Source organism: Oncorhynchus masou, unplaced genomic scaffold (genome assembly GCF_036934945.1).
Source record: "Oncorhynchus masou masou isolate Uvic2021 unplaced genomic scaffold, UVic_Omas_1.1 unplaced_scaffold_1728, whole genome shotgun sequence".
In the NCBI taxonomy this organism is placed as follows: Eukaryota; Metazoa; Chordata; class Actinopteri; order Salmoniformes; family Salmonidae; genus Oncorhynchus; species Oncorhynchus masou.
This window is the reverse complement of record NW_027016799.1, coordinates 97,374-110,133: the sequence shown is the minus strand read 5'-3', so window position 1 is coordinate 110,133 and position 12,760 is coordinate 97,374. Positions and strand designations below refer to the sequence as shown.

The window sequence follows — 12,760 nt, the reverse complement described above, 5'->3', positions numbered from 1 at the left end:
CTAGGCCTACTACCACTAGGCCTACTACCACTACTACTAATACCACCAGGCCTACTAACACTACCACTACCACTTGTAATACTACCACTACTTCCACTACTTCTAACACTGCCACTAGGCCTACTACCACAACTTCTCCTCCCGCCAGGCCTACGTCCACTACTACAACTACCACTACCACTTGTAAAACTACAACTACCACTTGTAATACTACCACTAATACCACTTCAACCTCTACTACTACTACAACATACAGATACATTCGGCCAGCTGAAGCGAGTCACACAATTCTTATAAAATTAACATTAATTTATTTGTGTCTTTATCTAGCGTTGTGGTAATTAAAATAAGACTGGAGATCCAGCTGAATTGTTTATGACAACCACTGTAATATTACATGAAGGGTAGCCAATACATTACACCATACATGGAAATACAGATATATTCATTATAACACATTTCACTGAGGCCTTGCTATGTGTTGATGGTGGTATGAATGCCAAATGCTATTGGTGTATATTAACACACAGTGGGTTGTGGCCCACAGGCCTATGAGGAGAGGTTTAAGAAGTCAATGTTGTTTTTGATGAGATAGTAGACCATGCTTGTCCAGAGCAGGCCTGTGAGACAGAGGCTCAGTAAGGGGCTTGTGTGTGGGCTCCTGATCTGGACCTGGACTGGACAGCAGCAGTCACTGAGGAGGTCACTGAGGGGGTCATTGAGGGGGCCTGCGGAAGCACAGCAGGCTGTCAGTGGCCGCTGGGGTAGAGCAGTGAGAAACATAGTCAAAATTATACATTTTCTTTCTGCTTCATTATTTTCTTGACTTTCATAATGTGCGACCACACCCATGTAGATATGGCTGCTTGGCATAATGTGCTGTTGGATGTGTGTTCAGGACTTATTGAACATCCATGTACCTGTGACAGACCTCGTCGACAAGCCAGCTCTTTCTCTTTCAAACCATCTTTCACAATGTCTCATGAAGAGACAGGAATGCAGACCATGGCAGGAGCGGATTTACATTGGCTGATATCTCAGTCCATCACCGTTTAGCAAAACCCTTAGAACCTGCCCTCTACAAACTAATTAGGCTAAACAAGGAAGTGAGTTCACGTCTATCTCTCACATGCAAATGTCTAATTTTGCTCCTTTGTACCCCTGTATCTCTACGTGCACACTCATCTTCTGCACATCTTATCACGCCAGTGTTTAAATTCTATAATGTAATCATGTTTCTACTATGGCATATTTATTGCCTTACCTCCCTTTTCCTACCTCATTTGCACACCCTGTATTGTAGTATTGACTCCATGTTTGTTTATTCCATGTGTAACTCTGTGTTGTTGTTTGTGTCGCACTGCTTTGCTTTATCTTGGCCAGGTCTCATTTGTAAATGAGCACTTCATCTCAACTAGCCTACCTGGTTAAATAAAGGTGAAATAAATAAAATAAGAAATATGCCCAAACTACGAATCAGTTGGTGCTTCCTAAAAGTCCTATGATCATTGTGAGGTTTTCTGCAGTTTTCATAGTCAAACTGTAGCAGGCTCTCTATCCTTGATTTGAACCCTTCCCTTTCAAGTAACACTTCATTGCACAGTGTTTCCAGTCTCTATTTTTTGGTATCAATTGAGCCTGTGGATGAGTTTAACCCATGACTGACTTAGATATGATGTGTCTTTGTTTATTATAGAACGACTTAGAATAAGCCAATGGTCAGTATTCATCCTAAAGGGCTTTGGTTGACGCCTTTCCCAAAATATGTTTCTTTACAATCGTATATCATTAGATGTCTTCCCCATGATATGTTTCTTTACTATCGTATATCATTAGATGTCTTCCCCATCATATGTTTCTTTACTATCGTATATCATTAGATGTCTTCCCCATGATATGTTTCTTTACTATCGTATATCATTAGATGTCTTCCCCATCATATGTTTCTTTACTATCGTATATCATTAGATGTCTTCCCCATGATATGTTTCTTTACTATCGTATATCATTAGATGCCTTCCCCATCATATGTTTCTTGGTATTTTGCTCTGGCCTCAGCAATATAATGAAACATTTAGGAGCAAAAATGCAGAAAAGCAACCCAAAACTGGAGGCCAGAATAGCGAATATCTCCACAGCTACAGTGAACTTCCCAGGAGAGCTGACATAAGCTGGGATAAAGGTGATCCAGACTGCACAGAATATGAGCATGCTGAAGGTGATGAATTTGGCCTCATTGAAGTTATCAGGCAGCTTTCGAGCCAGAAAAGCCAGCACAAAGCACAAGAGAGCTAGGAGTCCTATATACCCCAACACAGCCCAGAAACCAATAGCTGAACCCACATTACACTCTAGAATGACCTTTTCCTTATACATCTTCATGTTCTTGTAGGGGAAAGGAGGGGAGACTGTTAGCCAAAGTACACAGATCAGGACCTGTATGAGAGTGAAAGCCAGAACACTGAGTCTCTGCTGTGCTGGACCAAACCATTTCATGACATTACTGGCTGGAAGTGTAGCCCTGAAGGCCATCAACACCACTATTGTTTTCCCCAGAACACAAGAGATGCAGAGGACGAAGGTGATCCCAAACGCTGTGTGGCGCAGTGAACAGGACCACTCAGAGGGCCGGCCAATGAAAGTAAGAGAACACAGAAAACACAGAGTCAAGGAGAAAAGCAGCAGGAAGCTCAGCTCAGAGTTGTTGGCTCTGACGATGGGAGTGTCCTTATGAGTTGAAAACACCACAGCTACCAGAGTAGTAACACCGGACCCCAGTAAGGAGAAAAACACCAGAACTATCCCCATCATTTCTTCATAGGAGAGGAATTCAACTGGTTTCAACACACAGAGGTCCCTTTTTTCATTGGACCAATACTCCAAGTCACATCGATAGCAGCCGTTAGAATCTGTAAAAGGATTAGAACGTCATTCATTCCATGAATCTGTGTGTCACTGTGTCATGTGTTTTTTGATATCTATTAGTCCTGTTGGGCAGTGACAGAACTTTAAAGTATTGAAGGTAGCCCTAAATGCATTATATATTACCTGTGATATTACTGATCTCTCCCTCCGCACATGGTACACAGTCATAGCAGCATACAGGCTTTCCTTTCTGTACAGCCTTACGAGTGCCTGTGGGACAGCTCTCACTGCACACTGATGCAGGTGCCTGTAGAGAAATACAACATGTCTGAATATTGGTGTTTTTTATATAAATAAACGTGCAGAAATGTTTTAATGTCACTACTTACGGAAGTTATATTACCAATGCAAAACAAGACAATTGAGATAGACTATGTGGATTATGTATACATCATAGAATGCATGTTTTACACTTGCAGTGGTTTGAGGTTTGCATGTGCTTTTGCAACACCCTGGGGCAGCAGGGTAGCCTCGTGGTTAGAGTGTTGGACTCGTAACCGGAAGGTTGCAAGTTCAAACCCACGAGCTGACAAGGTACAAATCTGTCGTTCTGCCCCTCAACAGGCAGTTAACCCAGTCCTACCTCTGCCTTGCCCCCTACCCAGACCAGTCTTCCCTTGTTGAAGGTAATGCGCTGTTCAGGGGGCATCGAGGAATCATACAGCCCCACAGCATGGAACTGCAGGGTCCCATCCTCCTCCTGCTGCCAGTTCACGAGGTCATAGCACGCCACCACATCTCCGTTATCATCAAACCAGATCTCCTCTCCTGTCTTTACTCTAAACCTCACCTCCTTCAGGTACTGTAGCACCTGCTCAACAACATGGGGAGAGAGAGGGAGATGGAGCGACAGAGGGGGAGAGACAGAAGGAGAGAGACACAGAGAGAGAGACACAGAAAGAGAAAGAGAGAGCCAGACAAAGACAATGAGACCGTGAGAGAGAGAATTAGACAGAGACAGAGCGACACAGAGAGAGACACAGAGAGTGGGATGATTCGTAAGATATGTTATTTATGTTTTGTCGTATCTGAGTCTTGCTCACCTGCTGTGGTGTGTAGACTGGTCTTTTGCCGCTGTCTGTGTCATTCTTTAAGTCTGTCAGTAGGTTTTGCAGAACGTGTGCAATGGCATATACAGCTGTGTACACTTTACTGGATATTCTCAGCTCTGACATGTCAGTGTATTGGTTCTTCAGCTTTGCTAAGCTCTCTGTTCCTGTGCACAGAGTGCTGCTGCCCCCCTCGAAGGAGCACTGGAACACAGTCTCCCAGAACTCCCTGAGCAGGGTGTTGTCTGGCGCCTGGGAGGGGTGCACCTTGTGTAGGAACCCCTCCAGACCATCCAGCCTGGCATTCCTGATGGCAAAGCCCACCGCCCCCCTCAGGAAGCCGTAGGCCTTGTTATCCGCCAGCAGTCTGGCTGTGATCCAGGACTCGCTGCCCACCCACTGAAGCCCTGGGTCTCCCTCCAGGGCCATCTCATTCATCAGGGGGATGAGTTCCCCCAAGGTCAAGAACAGTACCACAACCCTGGCTGTGGCCCTCCGGATGACCTTGACGACTTCCAGGAGCTTCTCTCTGGGGTCTGTGCGGTGGATGGACTCTTGGTACTCTACACAGACCCCTTCATGCCTCGATTCCTCCAAGAATGTGGCCATGCCGTTGTTTCCATAGTCATTGTTGCTGTTCACCACTCCCACCCAGTTCCATCCAAAGTGTTTGACCAGCTTTGCCAGGGCTCTGCTCTGGTAGAAGTCACTGGGGATGGTTCTGAAGAAGGAAGGGAACTTCTTTCTGTTACTCAGACAAGCACAGGTGGCAAAGTGGCTGATCTGTGTGGAAGAAACGGGAAGATTTGAATTGATCTTTCATACATAGCTGACATTGATGAAACTACCTCTAAAGAGCCACAACCAAAAGGTGTCTCACCACAGGGATGCTGAATGATCCGACCAGGGATGATATTCCGATGGTGGATGTGGAGCTTGACTCCCCTACAATACCCAACACGGCTGGAGATCTGGAACAGGAGGAGGGGTCTCCCAGGCTGTCCTCAGGCCCAGGGCTGTTCATCAGGGCCAGGGCTGAGTGGATGGCCAGGGGGGCATAGCTACAGGAGTCATAGACCTGGTAACCCAGAGACAGCCCTGGGAGCAGATCACTGCTGTTGTTGATCTCCTCCAGGGCAAAGATCAGGGTCTGTGCAAACTGGAACTCACGTGGGTTGAAACTGGACAGTGATAACAAAACAAAAAAATAAGTTAGTTGAAGCCAGGAATCGCATATGCCAGCAAAACTGATATACTCGGTTGAGATGAGTTGATAATTGTGTTTAGTATCACAGAAAAAAAGGTGTAAATATTCCCAAAATGCTAAAAGTACCCACAGACAGTTGTTTTTCAACACATACCTGATACAGGGTGTTTTCTCTGGTCTGGAGGTGAACGAATGGACCTTGAAGAGAGCATTCCTATGTATACCGAACACTGCCCCAATGTTGATGTCCCCCTCGGCAGACAGGAGAGGCAGAGCGGGTTGGCCCAGCAGAGAGCAGATTGGGGCTGGAGCAGCTATACCCCCCATCACCACCACCAGCAGCCGGAGAACATCTCCTGTACTCAGTGCCATGCCAGCATTCAGCAGGGCAGCTGTGTCTGTGAGGGCAGATAGATGGGTTCCTCTTTTATAGAGGTGAAAGTGCCCCGTAAGATGCTGGAACTGCCCATACACTCCCTCTCAACGAGTGGGGTGTGGTTTGAGTGTTTATTGTGTCCCCGGGGTACAGGATAGAGAGGGAGGTGGGATAGTGACAGAGGCTGGGTTATGCTGCTATTATGAGCAAGCAGTGGATAGATAATTGCAGGCTTCTGACATTGTGGATATAAAACATTATATCTGTCATGCTTTCCCAAAGGTTTTTTGTATGCCAATTTAAAAACATACATAAAAAAATAGAGCAATTACATTTTATTTCAAATAAAAAAAAATAATAATAATATCTGTCATTCCTTCGCATGTTTTTTGGTATGACATTTTAAACACATACATAAAACAATAGAACAAGTATGGGTTTGAAATAAATAATTATTGTTCTATTATTTTACTTGTGTGTTGAAGTTGTTAAACAAAAGTAAAACATCTGGAATTGCATGACACATGTACATTTGTATGTCCACAATGTCAGAAGTTGTTTATTTCGCTCCCGAGTGTCGCAGCAGTCTAAGGCCCTGCATTACAGAGCAAGAGGTGTCACTACAGTCCCTGGTTCGATTCCAGGCTATATACCATCTGGCTCTGATTGAGTCCCATTTGGCAGCGCACAATTGGCTCTGTGTTGTCTGAGTTAGGCTGTCTTTGTAAATAAGATTTTATTATTAAATGACTTTACTAGAGTTAATTAGACCTAGCCGTTCCACTTGAGGGACACAAGCCGACAACTTCCGGTGAAATTGGGGCGTGCGCAATACAAATACATTTTCGCAATATTAAACATTAACAAACATACAAGTGTTTTACATAATTTAAAAGCTAAATTTCTTGTTAATCTAACTCTGTTGTCAGATTTCAAAAAGGCTTTATGGCAAAACCATACTGTGCGATTGTCTGAGGAAGGTGAACCACATCAACATATTTTTCAACCAGCACAGGCTTCACAAAATCAAAAATAGCGATTAAATACATCACTTACTTTTGAAGATTGTCCTCTGTTTGCAATCCCAAGGGTCCCATCTTTAGCAAGAATGGTCTTTTTTTCGATAAAATGCTTCTTTATATCCCAAAAAGTGAGTTTATTTGGCGACATTGGTTTCAGTAATCCACACGTTCAACATGCACACAAATGCTAAACTCCAAACAAGTCAAACAACATTTCTATTTAGTCCTCAGGTTCTCTAAAATGAAAATAAACTATAGAATTTCATATGGAAGTAGTATGTTCAATAGGAAAGGAAAATTCATAAGCGCACGTCCTCTCCCTCGCAAGCCGAAAGACTGATTTTCTTCAGGTGGTCTCCTAACAAAAACTCCAATAACTTCTTCCTTTTTAAAAAAGAAGCTTGAATCCTTGAATAAAGACCGTTGACATCTAGTGTAATCCATAGGCATTGCAATCTGGGAGAAGGATATATATAGAAACAATAGGTTTCCATAAAAAGAGCCTGGGCGCTCAAAAAATAACATTCTGGTCGATTTTCATCGGATTTTCGCCTGCCATATCATTTTTGTTATAGTCTCAGACATTATCTTAACAGATTTAGAAACAGCAATGTGTTTTCTATCAAATTGTACCAATTATATGCATATCCTGGGCACGTCAGTCAGGAGGACATTCAGGAAACGAGACCCTATCCCAGAGACGTTTTAAAAGCAAAACAAATGTGTTTTAAATTGCCTTGATGACAGCTTTGCACACTCTTGGCATTCTCTCATCCATCTTCATGAGGGATGCTTTTCCAACAGTCTTGAAGGAGTTCCCACATACGTTGAGCAGGTGTTGGCTGTTTTTCCTTCACTCTGTCCTGTTGAAAAACAAATGATAGACCCACTAAGTGCCAACCAGATGGGATGGCATAGCACTGCAGAATGCTGTGGTACCCATTCTGGTTAAGTGTGCCTTGAATTCTAAATAAATCACTGACAGTGTCACCAGCAAAGCACCCCCACATTTTCCCACTTCCTCCTCCATGCTTCACGGTGGGAACCACACATGGGGAAATCATTCATTCACCTACTCTGCATCTCCCAAAGACTCAGCAGTTGGAACCAAAATGACAAATGACAGATTTCCACCGGTCTACTGTCCATTGCTCATGCTTCTTGGCCTAAGCAAGTCTCTTATTCTTGTTGGTGTCCATTAGTACTAGCAGCAACTCGACCATGAAGGCTTGATTCACACAGTCTAGTCTGAACAGTTGATGTTGAGATGTGTCTGCTACTTGAACTCTGTAAAGCATTTATTTTGCTGCAATTTCTGAGGCTGTTAACTCTAATGAATTTATCCTCTGCAGCAGAGTTAACTCTGGGTCTTCTTTTCCTGTGGCAGGCCTCATGAGAGCCAGTTTCATCATAGCGCTTGATGGTTTTTGCAAAGGTTCCATATTGACTGACCTTCATGTCTTAAAGTAATGATGGACTGTTGTTTCTCTTTGTTTATTTGAGCTGTTCTCGTCATAGTATGGACTTGGTCTTTTATCAAATAGGGCTATCTTCTGTATTCCACCCCTACCTTGTCACAATTTAACCGATTGTCTCAAATGCATGACGAAGGATATAAATTCCACAAAAACATTTTTAAAAGTCAGTTAGGATCAGCACTTTTGTTCTGAATGTGAAATGTCAGAATAATAGTAGAGAGAATGATTTATTCAGCTTTTATTTCTTTCATCACATTCCCATTTGCGACCAATTGCTCCGCTCTGACCATCGAGAGCTGTTTATTCTCTATGGTGGTTGGGGAGTGACAATGACTAGGTTGGGTTATCTAGGTGATTCCGGTTCCGGGTTGGAGCGAGCGGTCGCATCTACACTTCGGTCCGCAGGTAGTATAACTTTTCATTACATTTCCATTACATTTCATTATAGTACAACGGTTTGATTTGTCTACTCTTAGCAATTTCTTCTTAGCTAGCTACATAGCCGTCTTTGTATCAAAGATAATTGCGTAATTATCGTATTTCGTCGTCCTAACGTAGTCTACACTGCTATCTGCCCAGCAGCTAGCTAACGTCTACCGTCTACTAGCACTGTAGAAACTATTACACTCAACTGAACGACTCGATTAGTGTAGTGTTAGCTAGCTACATAGTTGTCTTTGCTGTCTTCGTATCCAAGATAATTGTGTAGTTTGGAGTGTGTAGACTTAGAGTGATTATCTTAATTTACCGAGGTTAGCTAGCCAGCTATTTGTCGTCCTTAACGTAGGAGATACTGCTAGCTAGCTAGCCAACAGCTAGCCAACGTCTACTGAATTAAACTTCAACAACCCGGTCAACATTCCGCTTCGCTCCACAGGTAGTATCACATTTTCATTTCACTTCATTACAGTACAACGGTTTGATTTGTTTGATCGTAGCTAGCTAGCTACATAGCCGTCTTTGTTTCTAAGACAATTGTGTAGTCTAGAGCGATTTTCTAGGTTAGCTAGCCAGCTATTGTCGTTCTTTTAACGTAACGTAACGTAATCAACACTGCTAGCTAGCCAGCTAGCCCCCGAATAGCAGCACTGTAGAAACTATTACACTCGACGGAACGACTTGATTAGTGTAGTGTCAACAACGCAGCCACTGCCAGCTAGCCTACTCCAGCAGTACTGTATCATTTCAATCATTTTAGTCAATAAGATTCTTGCTACGTAAGCATAACTTTCTGAACATTCGAGACGTGTAGTCCACTTGTCATTCCAATCTCCTTTGCATTAGCGTAGCCTCTTCTGTAGCCTGTCAACTATGTGTCTATTTATCCCTGTTCTCTACTCTCTGCACAGACCATACAAACGCTCCACACCGCGTGGCCGCGGCCACCCTAATCTGGTGGTCCCAGCGCGCACGACCCACGTGGAGTTCCAGGTCTCCGGTAGCCTCTGGAACTGCCGATCTGCGGCCAACAAGGCAGAGTTCATCTCAGCCTATGCCTCCCTCCAGTCCCTCGACTTCTTGGCACTGACGGAAACATGGATCACCACAGATAACACTGCTACTCATACTGCTCTCTCTTCGTCCGCCCACGTGTTCTCGCACACCCCAAGAGCTTCTGGTCAGCGGGGTGGTGGCACCGGGATCCTCATCTTTCCCAAGTGGTCATTCTCTCTTTCTCCCCTTACCCATCTGTCTATCGCCTCCTTTGAATTCCATGCTGTTACAGTTACCAGCCCTTTCAAGCTTAACATCCTTATCATTTATCGCCCTCCAGGTTCCCTCGGAGAGTTCATCAATGAGCTTGATGCCTTGATAAGCTCCTTTCCTGAGGACGCCTCACCTCTCACAGTCCTGGGCGACTTTAACCTCCCCACGTCTACCTTTGACTCATTCCTCTCTGCCTCCTTCTTTCCACTCCTCTCCTCTTTTTGACCTCACCCTCTCACCTTCCCCCCTACTCACAAGGCAGGCAATATGCTCGACCTCATCTTTACTAGATGCTGTTCTTCCACTAACCTCATTGCAACTCCCCTCCAAGTCTCCGACCACTACCTTGTATCCTTTTCCCTCTCGCTCTCATCCAACACTTCCCACACTGCACCTACTCGGATGGTATCGCGCCGTCCCAACCTTCGCTCTCTCTCCCCCGCTACTCTCTCCTCTTCCATCCTATCATGTCTTCACTCTGCTCATACCTTCTCCAACCTATCTCCTGATTCTGCCTCCTCAACCCTCCTCTCTTCCCTTTCTGCATCCTTTGACTCTCTATGTCCCCTATCCTCCAGGCCGGCTCGGTCCTCCCCTCCCGCTCCGTGGCTCGACGACTCATTGCGAGCTCACAGAACAGTGCTCCGGGCAGCCGAGCGGAAATGGAGGAAAACTTGCCTCCCTGCGGACCTGGCATCCTTTCACTCCCTCCTCTCTACATTTTCCTCCTCTGTCTCTGCTGCTAAAGCCACTTTCTACCACTCTAAATTCCAAGCATCTGCCTCTAACCCTAGGAAGCTCTTTGCCACCTTCTCCTCCCTCCTGAATCCTCATCCCCCTCCCCCCCTCCTCCCTCTCTGCAGATGACTTCGTCAACCATTTTGAAAAGAAGGTCGACGACATCCGATCCTCGTTTGCTAAGTCAAACGACACCGCTGGTTCTGCTCACACTGCCCTACCCTGTGCTCTGACCTCTTTCTCCCCTCTCTCTCCAGATGAAATCTCGCTTCTTGTGACGGCCGGCCGCCCAACAACCTGCCCGCTTGACCCTATCCCCTCCTCTCTTCTCCAGACCATTTCCGGAGACCTTCTCCCTTACCTCACCTCGCTCATCAACTCATCCCTGACCGCTGGCTACGTCCCTTCCGTCTTCAAGAGAGCGAGAGTTGCACCCCTTCTGAAAAAACCTACACTCGATCCCTCCGATGTCAACAACTACAGACCAGTATCCCTTCTTTCTTTTCTCTCCAAAACTCTTGAACGTGCCGTCCTTGGCCAGCTCTCCCGCTATCTCTCTCAGAATGACCTTCTTGATCCAAATCAGTCAGGTTTCAAGACTAGTCATTCAACTGAGACTGCTCTTCTCTGTATCACGGAGGCGCTCCGCACTGCTAAAGCTAACTCTCTCTCCTCTGCTCTCATCCTTCTAGACCTATCGGCTGCCTTCGATACTGTGAACCATCAGATCCTCCTCTCCACCCTCTCCGAGTTGGGCATCTCCGGCGCGGCCCACGCTTGGATTGCGTCCTACCTGACAGGTCGCTCCTACCAGGTGGCGTGGCGAGAATCTGTCTCCTCGCCACGCGCTCTCACCACTGGTGTCCCCCAGGGCTCTGTTCTAGGCCCTCTCCTATTCTCGCTATACACCAAGTCACTTGGCTCTGTCATAACCTCACATGGTCTCTCCTATCATTGCTATGCAGACGACACACAATTAATCTTCTCCTTTCCCCCTTCTGATGACCAGGTGGCGAGTCGCATCTCTGCATGTCTGGCAGACATATCAGTGTGGATGACGGATCACCACCTCAAGCTGAACCTCGGCAAGACGGAGCTGCTCTTCCTCCCGGGGAAGGACTGCCCGTTCCATGATCTCGCCATCAAGGTTGACAACTCCATTGTGTCCTCCTCCCAGAGCGCTAAGAACCTTGGCGTGATCCTGGACTTCACCCTGTCGTTCTCAACCAACATCAAGGCGGTGGCCCGTTCCTGTAGGTTTATGCTCTACAACATCCGCAGAGTACGACCCTGCCTCACACAGGAAGCGGGGCAAGTCCTAATCCAGGCACTTGTCATCTCGCGTCTGGATTACTGCAACTCGCTGTTGGCTGGGCTCCCTGCCTGTGCCATTAAACCCCTACAACTCATCCAGAACGCCGCAGCCCGTCTGGTGTTCAACCTTCCCAAGTTCTCTCACGTCACCCCGCTCCTCCGCTCTCTCCACTGGCTTCCAGTTGAAGCTCGCATCCGCTACAAGACCATGGTGCTTGCCTACGGAGCTGTGAGGGGAACGGCACCGCAGTACCTCCAGGCTCTGATCAGGCCCTACACCCAAACAAGGGCACTGCGTTCATCCACCTCTGGCCTGCTCGCCTCCCTACCACTGAGGAAGTACAGTTCCCGCTCAGCCCAGTCAAAACTGTTCGCTGCTCTGGCCCCCCAATGGTGGAACAAACTCCCTCACGACGCCAGGACAGCGGAGTCAATCACCACCTTCCGGAGACACCTGAAACCCCACCTCTTCAAGGAATACCTAGGATAGGATAAAGTAATCCTTCTCACCCCCCCCTTAAATGATTTAGATGCACTATTGTAAAGTGGCTGTTCCACTGGATGTCAGAAGGTGAATTCACCAATTTGTAAGTCGCTCTGGATAAGAGCGTCTGCTAAATGACTTAAATGTAAATGTAAAATTAATGATCTATGTTGGCCTGGTATGGTTCACAATCAGAGGCAGCAGTTAATCGTTGTCTCACATCATTTTCCGTCTTCATGATGCCATCATTTTGTGAAGTGCACCAGTCCCCCATGCCTCATGGTTGGGATGGTTTCTTCGGCTTGCAAGCCTCCTGTAACGCTCCTGGTGTCGTGGGTGTGGAGTCAGACGCAGGAAACATAGATTGCGATGCTGTGCTCTTTAATGCACAAAACACAACACAGGGTGCTCAGAACAAAAATGCACGACCAGGAACAAACATGTTCCTCTACTACAAAAC

The 12,760-nt window shown here is 46.1% G+C and overlaps 1 protein-coding gene across 1 annotated transcript; it reads right to left on the bottom strand.

Annotated features, from left to right (window-relative positions):
* Positions 1–1,995: 1,995 nt before the first annotated feature.
* LOC135539177 (extracellular calcium-sensing receptor-like) lies at positions 1,996–5,553 on the bottom strand. The gene is made up of 6 exons (XM_064965009.1): positions 5,336–5,553; positions 4,855–5,155; positions 3,969–4,757; positions 3,509–3,736; positions 3,049–3,172; positions 1,996–2,909 (listed from the first exon to the last, which is right to left on the bottom strand). The coding sequence occupies exons 1-6, from the start codon at positions 5,551–5,553 to the stop codon at positions 1,996–1,998; spliced, it is 2,574 nt and encodes an 857-aa protein (XP_064821081.1).
* Positions 5,554–12,760: the final 7,207 nt, after the last annotated feature.